Source organism: Anolis carolinensis, chromosome 1 (genome assembly GCF_035594765.1).
Source record: "Anolis carolinensis isolate JA03-04 chromosome 1, rAnoCar3.1.pri, whole genome shotgun sequence".
Lineage (NCBI taxonomy): Eukaryota > Metazoa > Chordata > Lepidosauria > Squamata > Dactyloidae > Anolis > Anolis carolinensis.
Window position 1 is genome coordinate 274,191,313 of NC_085841.1, and position 17,352 is coordinate 274,208,664.

At 40.7% G+C, this 17,352-nt stretch overlaps 1 protein-coding gene and 1 long non-coding RNA gene across 2 annotated transcripts in view; one reads left to right on the forward strand and one right to left on the reverse strand.

Moving 5' to 3' along the window:
• Positions 1 to 2,058, reverse strand: part of nrip3 (nuclear receptor interacting protein 3) — a 44,407-nt gene extending 42,349 nt beyond the window's left edge. Inside the window, exon 1 of the mRNA XM_008107077.3 lies at positions 1,526 to 2,058. Within this exon, the coding sequence (XP_008105284.1) occupies positions 1,526 to 1,699 (174 nt within the window). The 5' untranslated portion in view covers positions 1,700 to 2,058. The remainder of the gene's footprint in view (positions 1 to 1,525) is intronic.
• A 7,365-nt stretch (positions 2,059 to 9,423) lies between these two features.
• Positions 9,424 to 14,479, forward strand: LOC134298350 (uncharacterized). The gene is made up of 2 exons (XR_010005384.1): positions 9,424 to 9,491; positions 13,969 to 14,479. It is a non-coding gene; the product is annotated as an uncharacterized LOC134298350 (long non-coding RNA).
• The last annotated feature ends 2,873 nt before the right edge of the window (positions 14,480 to 17,352 follow it).

The following is a 17,352-nucleotide window of genomic DNA, read 5'->3' on the forward strand; positions in this document are numbered from 1 at the left end:
TGCTTCTATTTTAAGAAGGCAGGAAGCATCGCAAATACACATTCTGAAAGAAGAATAGCTTCCCATTATCTAGGAGACCATTTTAAACCAAAAGCCAAAATAGTCAAACCACAGGAAACCTGCAACTTAATCTCTCCGAGTTTTATTTTTTTCAAAGCATCTGTGAGACCTCCCAACTTGGACCAAAGTCATGGCACCAGGGCCTCATCACACTAAAGCAGTGGTTCCTAACCTATGGGTCACAGCCCAGCAGTGGGCTGCAAGAACAAAAATCTGGTCCGTGAACCTCTTCCACTTTATTTTATTTTATTTCATTTTATTTCTGCTTCTTTCCACAGAGATGACCAGCCCTGCAGAGCTGACCAGCTAATGTGGTCTATCCAGTGCAATTTTTTGAATCAGCAGCCTAAATAACCAAACCGAATCTAAAGTTGACCAAAACTAGAGTCATAACTCTTTTGATACTATTGTTGGAGAGTGGGCCCTGGTCAAGTGGGCCCTGGTCAAAAAAAGGTTGGGAACCACTGCACTGGAGCATGGATCCACTTTGGCTGTAGGGCAGAAGAGAGGACAGTTTTTAAAAATCTTTCAACACCATTTTCCTGATCTGAAAAGACATCTGAGTCCTCAAGACTCCAGTTTTGATCACATTTACTTAACAGTAAAGACAAACCCCTTCTGAACAAATCTTGCCATGAAAAACCTATGACAGATCCGCCTTAGAGTACGATAAGTTGGAAACGACTTGAAGGCACACAACAACTAAAGTTTATTTGAATCAACTGAACTTATGTCAAAGTGAGAGCCAAATCAATGTCATAGTTTGAGCATTGGACCCTGTAGATCTGGGCTGGAGTTCCTGCTCAGCCATGGAAACCCCTTGAGTGACCTTGGGTAAGTCACATTCTCTCAGCCTCAGAGGTAGGCAATGGCAACCCCCTCCCCAGCAAATCTTGACAAGAAAACTCTGTGATTGTTTCACTGTAAGGTCATTATAAGTTGGAAATGACTTGAAGTTAGAGGGTGATGGCAACAACCATAAAAGCAACATATGTCAAAATAGAAATATCTCAGATTGGGGGCACATAATGAGAAGTTCAAGTACAAGGATGAGTTACTAATTGTGTTTAATCTCTAATTTTGACCTTCATTCTTTTTTACTGATCAAATTGCATTTAATATTTCATTCCTACTTACATTAAGTTTCATGGCAGAAAGAAATCAACCGGATGAACAAAGTTGACACACACACACGACTGCACTTGCACACATGACTATAAGACATATATCCTGTCTAACAGTGCTGTAATTCTTGCAAAAATCACAAATGAAGCCTTTCATCTCCTTTTTCCTTTCTTCTGCAAGCATAATTGCTATGCCTATTTCCTATGGCTTTCAAGGGGAACTCAAGCTCATTCCACTCAAGCTATTTATAACAACAACAACAAAGCACGAGATGCTGGCAACGGCATGAACTTCATCATTTGAATCTATGTTTCTTTGGCAAAAATAAAAAAAATCTTACAGTGTCTTTGGAGGTTCCTAGTTTTTTCAGCCCATCTAACGGCAGGAGGTCAGCCGAGTCCTTGTGGTTAAACTGGACAGCCTGCTTCATCCTCCTTTGCTGTCGAAGGGATGCAGCTTCCCTCATGTCCACCTCCTTCCTGGACGACTCTGTGAGGAGACCCGAGTAAAACATCTTGGCCTCTTTGGGGGATCAGTGCCTTGCCTCACCTCATCTCTCCTTCTCGGCCGCTGCTGCTCTTCTTCTGGGTGGGAATGAATGCCTCTGAGCTCTGTTGAGAGCACTTTATACACAGAATCGGTGTGACGTTTGTGCAAGCAGCATGTTCCCCTGTCAGTGTGGCGTAGTAAAGGAGGGGTTGTGCACACTGCAATGTGTTACACACCCCGCGGGGCTGCGTGGGTTTAGCTTTATAAAAGGGGAGAAACAGAAATGAGTCTAGGAAGAGGAATTAAGCTACTCACTGGCTTCCTTTTGAGGGGGCGGAGGGAGAAAACACAAAACACTGGCTATGGGCAGTCTGCCTCGGCTGCTGCCTTTCCAATCAGGTGCTTCTCACTGAAAGCGGTGCTTCACAAAATGAGCTAGCATCTCCTCTCCAAACAAACAGATGTGACCTTTTCTCTCAATATGTTTCTCCTGTTTAAAGGCAGTGTGCTGTGATTATCCTATGCATATATACATTTTAAAAGCCATCTGCCTTAGATGTAGACAAAACGTTGCTTTCAATGCCAAAGCTAGAAAAAAAGCTATTGGTGACTCAGGGAGTGTTATCCCAAAATGCTGGTGTGCATCCTTCCCAGATCATGAGCTGTTTGTGCAGAAGATGTGCATTAACAGCCTTCTTCATGAAGTCCTGTACCCATTACTGTTACTCTTTTATAGCTGTTACATAGCACATATACAGATTTGCATGCCACTGAGGAGCTTGGGCTGCTTCCTTACTATGCCAACTCAGGGGCTTTAAAGGGTCATGGTGGAGGCTGTACAACATACCACTAAAAGGTTAAGGTTTCCCCTTGACATTAAGTCTAGTCATATCCAACTCTGGAGGTTGGTGCTCATCTCCATTTCTAAGCCAAAGAGCCGGCATTGTTCGTAGACACCTCCAAGGTCATGTGGCCGGCATGACGACATGGAGTGCCGTTATCTTCCTGCTGGAACAGTACCTATTGATCTACTCACTTTTGCATGTTTTTGAATTACTAGGTTGGCAGAAGCTGGGGCTAACAGTGGGAGCTCACCCTGCTCCCTGGATTCGAACCACAGACTTTTCAGTCAGCAAGTTCAGCAGCTCAGCGGTTTAACCCATTGTGCCACCGGGGGCTCCCACAACAAACTATACACTATTATCAATTATTATTATTATTATTATTATTATTATTATTATTGTATTACCTGCCTCTCCCTGTGGCTCTAAGCTAATAAAGCCTCTGGTAAATAAGGTCCCTCAAAGTCTTTTTATGTCCATTACGCTTCTCCTTGCCAGTTTTTTTTTTTTACAGCATTAGCATTGGGTTGGGGGGGGGGGTTGGTGAAAGAGGGCTAGAAAAACACAAAACTCCAGAAGCGGAACAGGCAAAGCATCAAAGAGCAAGAGGGAGCAAAGAGCATGATTCCCTTCTCTGAAATCAGACTCAGTGAACCTTCAGTTCTTTCAACACTACAATTAAAATCAAAAACAAAAAACCTAGTGATTATCCAGCCTAATTATAAAAGGCTTTGGCTTTGAAACCACGTGTTACTTGTTAATTTTTTTTCAGCTTTTGTCATTGCGTGCCTTCAAGTCCTGTCTGACGTCTGCTGAACGCAAAGCAGCCCTATTACAGGCAAGATTTCTTCAGATAGGGGTTTGCCTTTGCCTCCCTCTGAGCCTAAGAGCATGTGGCTTGCCCAGTGGTTGGCTATGGTTGAAATGGGGTTAGAACCCTCATCTCAAAAGTCATAGTCAGTTACTCAACCACTTGCTGGCTGTCCTTTCCAACCATTACATAGGAAACTGTGGAAGAGTGCTGTACATACGGTATATCAGTTTCTGCAAGAAATTGTCCTCTCTTGAGTATCTTGTAGGAATATACAGAAGTTGCATTCACTGAAAGCAAAACAGAACTAAAACTCAATGCAAAAACATATCCACTACTAAGGGCAGGGATATGAACCATAAGAATTTCCAGCTGTTTTTAGATTACAGCCCCCAGCCTTCTTTCTCATTGGCAATGCTGTCTATGGCTGCTAGGTCTTGCAGGTCAACCACATCTGAGAACTATATAAAACCAAACCAATTCTAATCCATTCAAACATTCCTTAAATCTGTGTGATCTAGGAAACAACGCCCAAATAGTGGCTGGTTCCTAGGTCATGTAATGGATACTCTTGTCCCTTTCCACATCCCCAAAATATGCCAGCACAGAAGGTAGTAAGTGTTGATTCGTTACTTGTTTGAGTTTCTTCTTCCTCAAGCATACTCTTGCCACAGACTCCCACAGTAACTTCAAATAGCATATTAACTAATACATTCAGTCCAGTGGGAAAGTGTAATTGGGCAATTCAGCATACTTTACAATGTTACTTCCTAGGATTTTGAAACTTAAGCTTTCTAAGTACAAACTGGGAGCCATGCTTTCTGATTCCCAGGTAGAAAGGGGCTTAAAGGCTTAGCTTTTTCCCTTTATTCATTACCCCTTGCCAGGGCTGCAAAACAAAATGGCCAAAAATGCTACTGCCACCCAGCAGGTTGAACACGGGAGCAATCTGCCCTGTCCTTTCTCATCTTAGATCAGTCAGCTATTATGTAATGAATCATTGACAAGCAAACAGGGCTCCGAGGGGTAAAAACAACTTGTTTTTCGCCTTGGGAGCTGTTTGGCGATGTGCCAGTTGATTAAATAAAGATGCTTCAGTCTGCGGCTTTCATCTGTAGGCTAAGAGACACAACAGAGGAAAAAACAGCGCTCCTCTCACCTCCCCCAGCCAAATGTTGATATACAGTAATACACTTTTATGTAATAGGAAGAACCAGGCACCTGGTAGAAAGAGCCAAGTGCTTTTCAGTGGCAAAGAGGCAATAAGCTCCAATTCATACAGCAGGCTTGGGGGAGGCTACATCAAAGCTGGAAAGAGGAGCAGAGCTAAAGTGCCTGCTCAAGGCTGAATTTTTATTTTCTGTTTCAGCAAGCAAATGAAAAGGCATTGGCAAGCCCGCCTCTCCTGAGGCTTTCCATCTGCTGGAAACAAGCTTTCTTAATTACATCACATGCTAAGAGAGAACCACAAATAGTAACCCAAAACCGTTTCTCTTATGCATTAGAACAGTGTTTCTCAACCTGGGGGTCGGGATCCCTGAGGGAGGTTGTGAGGGGGGTTCAGAGGGGTCGCCAAAGATCAGTATTTTCTGTTAGTGATGAGGGTTCTGTGCGGGAAGTTTGGCCCAATTCGACCAATGATGGGGTTCAAGGGGCTCTTTAATTGTATGTGAACTGTAAATCCCAGCAATTACAACTCCCAAATGTCAAGATCTGTTTTCCTCAAACTTCACCAAATTTGGGCATATTGTGTATTTGTGCCAAGTTGATCCAGTTCCATAATTGTTTGAGTCCACAGTGCTCTCTGGATGTACGTGAACTAAAACTCCCAAACTCAAGGTCAATGCCTACCAAACCCTTCCAGTATTTCCTGTTGGTCATGGGGGTTCTGTGTGCCAGGTTTGGTTCAGTTCCATCATTGGCGGAGTTCAGAATACTCTTTGATTGTAGGTGAACTATACATCCCAGCAACTACAACTCCCAAATGACAAAATCATTCAAACCCCCCCCCCCCAACCCCACCAGTATTCAAATGAGGACATATTGGGTTTTTGTGCCAAATTTGATCCAGTGAATGAAAATCCTGCATATCAGATATTAAATTGCAATTCATAACAGTAGCAAAATTATAGTTATGAAGTAGCAACAAATATAATTTTATGGTTGGGGGTCACCACAACCTAAGGAACTATATTAAGGAGTCGCAGCATTAGGAAGATTGAGCAGAACTGCTTTAGAACTCATGTGTTGATAAATTTTCTTCAGGTAAAACAATGCCCGCCCACAAATCTACAAATAATTGCAGTGTCCAAACTATCTGTAGGAAAAGAATACTAAGAGGAAGACTTGTCCACCTAAATACTGTCCAACATTGCACAGGAGAAAATCAAGACATGTGCAGTCAAGGTGGTGAAGGTAGCAAAAATAAGCAATGGGGAGAAACAGACAAGATGCTAACCCCCCTCCTTTCTGTTGAATTAAACTACTGTATTTACTCGAATCTAATGCTCACCTTTTTTGGCTAAACGACCTTGTCAAAAATTGGTGTGCATTAGCTTTGCATCATACAGTAATCTCAGTGCTGAGCCAAAGCAAAAGGGGAATCTGCTTCAGAAGCTGCACCTGGAGCTTCTCTTTGAGGGATCACATCTCTCATTGAATGGCCAGGGCTCAGTGCTATGCCATCTTGGGATCTGTAGTTTGGCGAGGCACCAGCATTCTTTGGGAAAGAAGGTTCGAGGCCTGGTCAAACTACAATCCCCATGACTCCATAGCATTGAACCAAAGCAGTTAAAGTGGATTCATTCTAAAGCATAGATGTACCCCAAGGTTTTCCTTTCCATTGCTAGATGCTTTGGTCCTCTAACACTTTTGTTTTTGAAGAAGGAATCCTAATCAGGAAGCAACTTTTTTGTCTAAATTTCAAAGAGTGCACTTTTTGTTCCTGCACATTACATTCAGGGTCTCGAAAATTGAGTTGCACATTAGCTTCAATGGTGCATTAGACTCGAGTAAATACAGGTACATTGACTCATTTTGCAGCAGTGGAAGTAAGATGAAATTAATGGGGAAATGTGGGAGAAAGAGAAATAAAATTTGATATTTTTTAAAAGCAGCTGAAACAATGAGGTGGCCAAGGATTAATTGGGACTATCTCATCCCTATTTGGACAGTTGGACAGTACGCAGTCAGCCACCACATGCCCCCAGATTTCATCCTCAGTTTTCACAGAATGTGGAGAACGTGTTGAAGAAGAAATATGAAAAACCTGATTGAGGGGGAATGGCATTGCATATTCTGGAAGAGAGCATGACATACTGGCATCCAGGACAGAAGCACTCCACACTATAACATTATGTTGCAAGACCTTTCATCATAATACATAGCTTTACCTACTTTTCACGACTACTAAAGTACCTTCCAACAGAAATACAGGAATGTTCATATTGGTTCTATGCATTCTTCTCACAGCTGGACATGTTCAAAATTAAAAGGGACAGCTTCAATCAGATTTTCATCCTGCAGTTGTAGGAAAAATCTACCTTTAATGAAAGTGACAAAATAACAGGCCAATATTACCTTCTGCAGTAATCCAATCACATTCCTCTTTGTCTAGATTCATGGCACTTTAGCCTAGTGCTGTAACAAAAAGCTGGTCTCTTCAACAGATCTCAAAGGGTTCCCATCAAGGGGCCGGGCTGTGGCGCAGGCTGTTGAGCAGCTGCAATAAATCACTCTGACCATGAGGTCATGAGTTCGAGGCCAGCCCGTGGCGGGTGAGCACCCGTAAATTAAATTTTTTTAAAAAATAGCCCCTGCTTGTTGCTGACCTAGCAACCCGAAAGATAGTTGCATCTATCAAGTAGGAAATAAGGTATCACTTATAAAAGTGGAGAGGCAAGTTTAACTAATTTACGACCTGGAATGAGGAAGTGCTGTCAGAGTGGATGATGAAGCAGCTGCTCCCCCCTGTGGCCAGAATCAAACATTCCCTCAGAAGAAGGTTAACTTGCCTCTACGTCTGTCTGTCTCGGTCTCTGTTTGATATGTTTATGGGCATTGAATGTTTGCCCTATGTGTGTATAATGTGATCCGCCCTGAGTCCCCATCAGGGTGAGAAGGGCGGAATATAAATACTGTAAATAAATACTGTAAATAAATATGTGCTTAAAAGATCTGGCAGATTGAATTGAGCCTCCCAATAACTCAGAAACAAATTAGGACAGCCAGGACAAGAGCTTCTAGAAATGTTGTAAATGGTTCTGGGTATAGGCAAGGAACTTAACCACACAATGTATTTCCCAGAACCTCTCCTTCAGGACTGGCTCTTCTGTTAAATAAAGTAAGGCAACAGAGGCTGAGAGATGGCAGGGAAAAGATAAGAGAACTTTACCTTTCTCCTTATAGTCCTGATTATTTTAGTTATCATGTCAGAAGTGAACTGAGGGTACAGTAATAATGTATTTAAAAACACAAAGTAAGTTAAAAAACCTTGACATGATACTAAATGTCCTTTGACCAGTAGCTGGCCACTTGGAGTGCCTCTGGTGTTGCTATAAGAAGGTCCTCCATTGTGCATGTGGCAGGGCTCAGGCTGCATTGTAGTAGGTGGCCAGTGGTTTGCTCTTCTCCACACTCGCATGTCATGGACTCCACTTTGTGGCCCCATTTCTTAAGGTTGGCTCTGCATCTCGTGGTACCAGAGCATATTCTGTTCAGCACCTTCCAAGTTGTCCAGTCTTCTGTGTGCCCAGGAGAGAGTCTCTCACTTGGTATCAGCCATGACTCGAGGTTCTGGGTTTTAGCCTGCCACTTTTGGACTCTTGCTTGCTGAGGTTGTTATAGTACTGGTGAAGGTATTATGATGGGAGGAGTCACAGCTGCGTAAGGTGACTCAAAGCACATTCAAATATGCTTTTTGTGGCAGGAAGAAGAACTAGGCAGGCATACTCCCTTCTCAAGCAGAAGCCCTTTTAGGAAACTTGTGTGATAATGCTCCTAGAAAAAATATTTTTGTAAAGACAGTCTAGGAGCAGGATTTGAATCTAATATTATCATAAGGAAATTGGATATTTTTATATCAAAACATATCTAAAAAATTTGTATGGCTTCCACTGATGCTGGTAAAGGTTTCCAGGTTATTATTTTCACCAGGAACACTCTTGCCCTCGCTCCATGCCCCAGGCTGCTGCTGTACCTTGGGTGAGAAAGAGAAACTAAACAGAATAAATGAATAAATATAATAAATGTATTCATATTTAATCTCATGCTTAGGTTGGTATTGAAAGAAAAATGAGGGAGAAAGAGAAACCAATGGTGATCAGTTTACCCTTAGGTTTCAGCAACCTAAAATATCTGTTAGATCGGAGAGAGTAATGAGACAAGAATCAGATTGCATGCATAGCAAGAGAAACTAAAGACCTTTGAAGGCATTCTGTCCAAATGTGAAAATCCGAATATGTGAAGGCATTCTGTCCAAATTTGAAAACCCACACTACTCATTCATGTAAATTGTGGCATTTTTGTCTAAAGAAAAGACACAGAACTTTTACTCTACTATTTCTTGCATGGAAGCCTTAAACCTTCTCTATATATTCCTAAAAACTGATGCCAATAGGTATCATTTCACCCTGCAGTGTATTTTCCACCTTTGTACTATATTGTGTGCGTGTTAACCTTCAAGTCATTTGTTGACTTGCGATAACTCAATGAATTTTATAGGATTTCCTTAGGCAAGATATATTCAGGTCCCAACTACATTGTCATATAAAATTCAGATTATCTGCTCTGAACTGAATTATATGGTAGTGTAGACTCATATAATACAGTTCAAAGCAGATTATGTATAGGATCTGCTTTGATAATCTGGATTATATGGCAATCTAGAAAGAGAATCAGAAGGGGTTTTGCTAGTCGCTTCCTCTGAATTAATATGCATTTAATTCAGAGACCTTTAGCATCTTGGGTCGAGTGATAAACTATCACTACCTCAAGAAGCCCAGTTTGCCAGCTTATGGTCTTTCTGGTCTTCTGCTTCATAAAGGAAAAGTCCTTGTTGCCTGGCAACAAAGGGAGGAGAGAGCATAGTTGAAGGATCATCAGGGCAGGTGGAAGGATCAAGAGCAGTGGTTCCCAACCTGTGGGCCGTGGCCCATAAAAATCCGGTCTGCGAACCTCTTTCCTCTTTAGTTATTTTATTTTATTTCTGCTCCTTCCTGCATAGCTGACCATTACATTCGATAGACCACATCAGCTCTAGATTATTAAATATGGTTTTCTGTGGGTGAGCAGATGGTGACTACTGGGTGACATATGTTCTGTATCAGAAACTAGAGCTGATGTGGTCTATCCAATGCAGTTTTCTGAATCAGAACCCCAAATAACCAAACCGAATGAAAAGTTGACCAAAACTGATTTGTAACTCTTTTGGTAATAATGTTGGAGAGTAGTTCCTGGTCAAAGTGGGCCCTGGTCAAAAAAAAAAAAAAGGTTGATCCCACAGTAGTTAGAATTGGAAATGGAGAATGAAGCAGTTATCAGTAGCAGACAATCCAGGAAGCTGCTCAGTCCATAGTATTTGGTTATATATGTCATTTCTCATTCTTATCTCCAAATACAAGTGCAACAAGTAATATTTACTAGAAGACCAGAACAGCAATTTTCACATAAGCCACTTCACACCCTCTGTCTTTTTGGCTGGTCAGTTGTAAGCTGCTTTTTCAAGTCTAAAATTTTCAGGTTTAGGAAGTGAATGTAAAGGCTCTGAACAGCCAAAGGGGATATGATATGAAATGACAACCCAACTAGCTGACCTTGGGAGCTGAAGTGTGATTTATTTTTCTTTTCTTATAATACCTCATTAGATATTTCCATTACATGCCTGCATTCTATTAACCTTCATGTGGTACCATTAAAATCTATTTATATAAACTTTCAGAAATAAATGAGTTTTTTATTTCTCTTCTGCTATTTTTTCCTTGTTTTGCATGTATTTTAGCAGAAACATTTGGTTGATCCTTTTAAGTATTCATAATTTGTGGGATTAGATGTTTTCAAATTTTTAATTGTGTGTTTTTACTTGTATTTTTATGTATATTGATCGCTGTCCTGTGTCTTGGCATAACAACTGCTGTGGCTGCTGCTATACTATTGTCATTTCCATTTACTACAATGTTGAGGCAGGTCAGGCTGGCAGGTTTGCTATTGATGTAACTGCCAGAAGGATTTTTGCAACCAGTTTGGCTCTAATTGCTAAAGTAAATCAGAATCTGAATGGTCATATATTTAACAAACTGATGAAGAGACAAGCTATGCATATTCTATATAAGCAGCACATTGGACTTTTCAGCTGTTTGTGTAGAGTTGAGTAAACATGGGATGAACATCATAATAATAACTGGTTTCACATTAAACCTACATATTCTCATCAGAGCAATAGTTCTTATCCTTAACAACTGGCCATACTGATTAATATTTTGGGACATCTGGAGAACTGAAAACTGGGAAGCTATATCGTAATGAATATGTGGAAGTTAAGCATGGAGTCTGTTGTCAAAGTGGTTCTAGGGATCCTTCCACATAGCCATATAACCCAGAATATCACGGAAGATAACCCACAATATCTGCTTTGAACTTGGTTATCTGAGTCCACACTGCCATATAATCCAGTTCAATGTGGATTTTATACAACTGTGTGGCCTTTGTCCTTCCCTCTCAAAACAAACACAATTTTTGCTACAGATTGACCTTCTAAAGGGGCATACAGTGTTTGTCCTTGCACAAATGCAGTTATTATTATATATGATACTAGCTGTGCCCAGCCACGCGTTGCTGTGGCAAAGTGGTGGTGGTATTGGTTAAAAATTGTTGTGTAATTTTTATTTGACGTTATTTGTATTTTTTAATTAATTTTATTGTAAGTTATCTTTTTATTTATTATATTTATTATTTTCTTGTATAATTTTTAGTTATTTTTTGTTATTATGGTATTTTATTGTATTAATTTTTTAGTGTTTTTAATTATTTTTAGTGTTTTTTATTATTTTTATTGGGTTGCTAGGAGACCAAGTTGGAGGAGCTTAGCCTTCTAACTGGCAGCAATTGGATAAAAGCAATTATTCCTCTCTCTCTAATTAGAACTTTATTTTTCTTTTCTTTTTGTTGTATCAACCTAGAGGCGTGGATGATGGGTTGTGTTGTCAAATTTCGAGGTTGGGGGGCCTGTAGTTTTGTTGTTTTGTGGGTCGCCGTGATGCCATCACTCTTTTATATATATAGATTCTATATGTAAAGTTTGTTTCCAAAAAGTACCAAATCCATTTGAGCTGAGTTGAAAAACATGCTGAGGGCACGCATTATTTAGCTATAAAATGCCGTTTTCCGAACACTGTACCTAAGCGATTTGAAAAATTTCCATAGTTTTGAGCTGTACATAATATTCCACCTCTAGCCAACAATATGTTGCCACCTAGAACTCATTTTGTTTTATTTCATTTGGATTTGGTACCTTTTGAAAACAAACTCCACATATTGCAGTTTAAGATTTGTAACATAATGTTATGTATCCATAACTGTTCTGTATTCAGTAAGGCAATGAAAGACCATGTAAATGCTCCCAAGCCCACCTTAACAGCCAGCAGCTGCATCTGGGGAAGGAGCTCTGTTTAGCTGCCAATCAAGGCACAAGGAGAATGACGTTTTCGGCCTTTCTCACTGGCAGGAAAATCCTGGAAATCTCATCTTCCTTGCAATCTCACCATCATCAACTGAATAGACCATCTTCTGCAAATACAGCTGCTGGCTGTTAAGGTGGGCTAGAAGGGGTCAGGCCAGGAAACATTACTTATTAGTTATGCAAACATAGCTAAGTCCCCAGTGTACAATACTGGTGTACGTATTGATCAAGCTATCTAAATTGTACCACACAATGCAATTTTCTGCCAAAGAATTATACTCAAGGAGGATAACAATAATAAACCCAGATTAAAACAAATCTTCATTAAAAATGGCATAAAACAAATAAATTAAAACAACAGAAATAAAAGAGAAAGCCAACATCCTATCAGTTAGTGTTGCCTTATTTCTTAAACAGCAAACAACTATACCACAAAGGCCCATCTATATAAAATATTAGCCTGATGCTGGGATTAAGACTTTGATTTTGAATTTCAGGGTATTGGGACTCTCTGCCAAGAGAGACTACACTTCCATATGTATTTTTAAAACCTCATGGGGCGTGATGTAGAGCAGGAGGAAGACATTTGGGATTATGATTTGGAATGGAGAAGTGGTTAAGTGTTTTCTCTTTCAGTGTTCATTTTCTGGTCTAGTGAATTTGGTATGATAAATAGCCTACTCCTGTAAAATGAGACTGCTGTTTACAAACTCACCTAAGGGCCCTTCCAGACAACCATATAACCCAGAATATCAAGGCAGAAAATCCCACAATATCTGCTTCAAACTGGGTTGTCTGAATCCACACTGCCATATATTCCAATTCAAAGCAGATAATGTGGGATTTTATTCAGCTGTGTGGAGGGGCCTCAGTATGTAGATTGATTCAATGAAGTTAGACGCAATTTTGTTATGGCTCAATGCTATGGAATCATGGGTGTTGTAGTTTTACAGTGTTTTTAGCCTTCTCTGGCAAAGACTGCCAGTGGCTCACCAAACTGCAAATCCCAGGATTCCATGGTACAGTATTAGTAAAACTGGTGTTAGACTTCATTAATTATATGTGTAGATGCTCGCTAAACTGGCAGATTTCAAACATGGCTGATCTTCTTGGTTCTTCATCTTCAAAACTCTGGGGTCCAAAATGGTGGCTTAAGACAGAGACTGTAGAATCAAGGCTGGGACTATTATGAACAAGAACAGCCTTTGTTGCAAGCCCACACCTGGGGCACATTCCTACAATGCAATTACAGTGCTGTGATTCACATGGTTCCATCTTGTGAAATGCTGTCAATTTGAGTTTTAAAAAATCTGAGGGTACAACTACGCTGATCACTTAGGTTGTTGTGACAGTGGCTGAAAAGGAAGTGGTTTCTGTGTGTGATGAGAAGTTCTGGAACTGGTTTGAGCCTGGGTGGTGCTTAGACACGCCACAGAGACTCATCTCAAACCAGTTCCAGGATCTGCAGTATACACCATTAACAAGTGCAGAGAATGTGGGGGTGGGGTGTCTATTTCTCCCGACCATAATGTGTACGTGTAGATTTCCAGAACACCCTATCCTTTTATTGTTTACAATAAAGCGTGTTAATGTGCATTAAGGGCTCTATTTTGGAATATTCCCCAACTGGAAGTGTGCGTCATATAAACGTCACAGCATGCGTCATATAAACATCACACAGTCAAGCTGTCTTCAAACTGCATTAAATGGTCAGTGTAAATGTGCCCATAGAGTTGCAAGAGATGTCTTGAGAAGTATGCTGCCTCCCTAGGGCAAAAATCCACCATATAACTCAGTGACTGACAAGACTCATCAAGCCCACTGACCCTCGCCTTTTCATGTTGGTTCATGTTGGTCAATGATACTGCAAGGCATAGTCTTCAAAAAGATCAGAAAGGATTTTGAAGCTCGCGGAAGAAAGCTTAAAGATCTTAATGTACAGGTGGTCTTTTCTTCTATCCTCCCAGTTGTACGATGTGACCCAGGAAGAGCAAGAAAAATAGTAGAGGTGAATAACTGGATCCACAGATGGTGTCAGGAAGAACAATCTGGTTTTCTGGACCATGATCTGCTTTTCCAGGAAGATGGGATACTGGCATGGAATCGGTGGCACCTCACGAAGTAGGAAGGAATGATTTTGCTCAAAGACTGGCCATCCTGATCAAGCAGACTTTAAAATAGGTTGTGTGGGGGTGGGTGACATTATCCTTGGGAACAGCAGTTTATCAAGGCCTGGAGTGAATGGACAAAAGGCTAAAGAGAAGGTTGACAAACACAAGTACCAAGCAATGAGGGGACAACATTCTCAAATAAACAGTTGAGGGGAATGTCCTATGGGCTTAGATATCCAGAGTATGGGAAATGCCCAGAGTATGGGCAATACCAGAGCTTAGCTGAGCATCCACTCCTGTTTTTCCCAAAGCTACCTTGATTTAAATAGCATTTTGTTGTTGATGTTATTAAAGCCTTTGGATCAGATTTGAAAACTCTGGCTCATATATGGTAAATAACCTGGAAGTTCACCCAGTCCCAATCTGCTTTCTCCTTACGTTTGATCTTAGAAATGTTGGGAGTCATGTCACATCATATTTCTTTGACAGTTAGTTACTCCACACTCATTGGAAATTATCCCAATGAGATTTACGAACTTCTTTTCTCATACTAATTATTTCAGAAAAAAGCTTAAAAACTACCTCCCTGGTAATTGATTTTGACTTCCGTGGAGGAGGTTGTTGACTAGGTACATACCTAGTTGTTTTTAAATTGGCATCTTTCAAGTGAATTGTTAATATTTTATATTTGAGTGTATTATGTGACTTAAGTGTATTTATTTTATTCAGTGTTATTGTTAGCCACTTGGAGTTCCATGGGGAGTAGGGAAGAACCCTAAATTAGGTCTTACTTTGTGGTAATTTTTGTTAATAAGACACGATTGCAGCACCGTCCAGACTAACTTTGCAGAGAGGTACTATTGGGGATACTAGGATTCTTCTGCATTTAAACATTTTGACCACTTTTTTGTCTTCGCGATGACAGTATTTTAAAGTTTTGTTGTTGTTATCATTGTTTTTGTTATATCATGTCCCTATGGTTGAGAGACCTCAGCCCTGTTCAGTGTACTGAACCTACCTACCTGCAGTGCTGTCCAGTTCTAGTCTCATTGTGACCCAATATCCGTTGAATAGCTTTGCATAGTGCTTCCAGGAACCAACATGTCATAGTGGTTAGAGTGTTGTTCCAAGACAATGGGAAATCAGCGTTCAAATCTCTGGTCAGCCATGAAATCCATTGGGTGATCATAGGCAGATCACACACACTCTCAGCCTGAGGAAGATAAGGGCAAATCCCCTCTGAAGTAATTCTCTCAAGAACACCTCATAATAGATGTTTCCTTAGATCAGTGGTTCTCAACCTGTGGGTCCTCAGGTGTTTTGGCCTACAACTCCCAGAAATTCCAACCAGTTTACCAGTTGTTGGGATTTCTGGGAGTTGAAGGCCAAAACATCTGGGGACCCACAGGTTGAGAACCTCTATTTTAGGGTCACCATAAATTAAAAATGACTAGATAATTTGAAGGCACACAAGTTTTTGTCTTGTAATCCCCTTGTTTTGTCCACAGAACGTTACTAAGAGTTAAGATGACCTTATCTTCAGTTTCCCATATTTTCCACTTTTTCTTCCATTTTGAGGTGGTGGTGTTTAAAAAAAAATACAGGAGAGATAACAGTTACCTATAAATCCCTGTGGATTAAAGGGCTTTTAAAGCCACGTCTATAGGGAAAGGTTCAAAAGCTCCCATTCCACTCCCTTATTGATACTTCATAGTCATTTGTCCTGAGATGAAGCCTAAGAGTTAGCTTCCTTCATCAATGAGACCTCAAATAAGTGTGTGCTTGTCCATTATTTATGAGAACCATTAGAAATGCTGTATAATTGATTACTTTTCCTTTGGGAGTTCCATGTGCTTCTAGAGAGACTAAATTACAAGTCCCTGCCCAGGCAGTGGAAAACAGTCAGACTGTCATCCAGTTGAGAGACTTTTTCTAAACAACAAAAAGCATGATCTCTCCTTTAAGCATGAAAATATGTTGCCTGCAAAATATTGATAGAAGCTCATTCTATGTGATGATATAGGTAGATGAACAAAACCCTTATTGTTGCTACAATAGCAATGATTTGGCCAAAGGGGAATCGCATTTTGTTTGCCCAGCTAGTATTTTCCAAGCTGTAGACCTAGGTATACCTAAAAGGTTCACCAAGGGTTAGGAAAGTGATTAATATCAACTGCATGGAGAAAAATACTGTGTAAAAGGGCATACCAAGCTGCTCTCCTTATAGGTAAAAGAATGACATGTGCGGTCTCCTCTCACCTAAAATATCCCAAAAATATTTCCATGTGGGAGAGGCCATAGAGGCTCATCTTCAGAGATTACTGCTCAAGGAATTAATTTGGGGGGGGGGGGGGGAGTTGCCACTGTTTATTCATTCAGTCGCTTCTGACTCTTCCTGACCTCATGGACCAGTCCACGCCAGAACTCCCTGTCCGCCATGCCCTGGCCACCCCCAGTTCCTTCAAGGTCAAGCCAGTCACTTCAAAGATACCATCCATCCATCTTGCCCTTGGTCGGCCTCTCTTCCTTTTTCCTTCCATTTTCCCCGACATCATTATCTTCTCTAAGCTTTCCTGTCTTCTCATTATATGGACAAAGTACTTCATTTTTGCCTCTAATATCCTTCCCTCCAGTGAGCAGCCAGGCATTATTTCTTGGAATATGGACTGTTTTGATCATGGTCCAAGGCACTCTCAAGATTTTCCTCCAGCACCAGAGTTCAAAAGTGTCTATCTTCCTTCGCTCAGCCTTCCTTATGGTCCAGCTCTCGTATCCACAGGTTACTGCGGGGAATTCCATTGCTTTAACTATGCTGACCTTCGTTGCCAGTGTGATGTCTCTACTCTTCACTATTTTATCGAGATTGGTCATTGCTCTCCTCCCAAGAAGTAAACGTCTTCTGATTTCCTGGCTACAGTCTGAGTCTGCAATAATTTTTGAGGATCCCCAAATCTAGCACCTCTTTTTCAACAACATATGAGTTCCCCACCTGTCCATGATGCATAAACAGGGATAAAATGGCAAGAGTAACTGGTGCAATGTGAATTTGCCATCCACAAAGCAACATGTGACATTGATAATCCCTCACCATCATACACACAAAGACCGACAATGTGCTAATGGTAACCACTTGTGCTACTAGAATGCTTTATCCTTGAACTAGTTTAATGGATAGCATTTTTAAAAGCCCCAGAAGGCATTACATCCACACATGTGGTAAAAATACTATTACAAAATTTA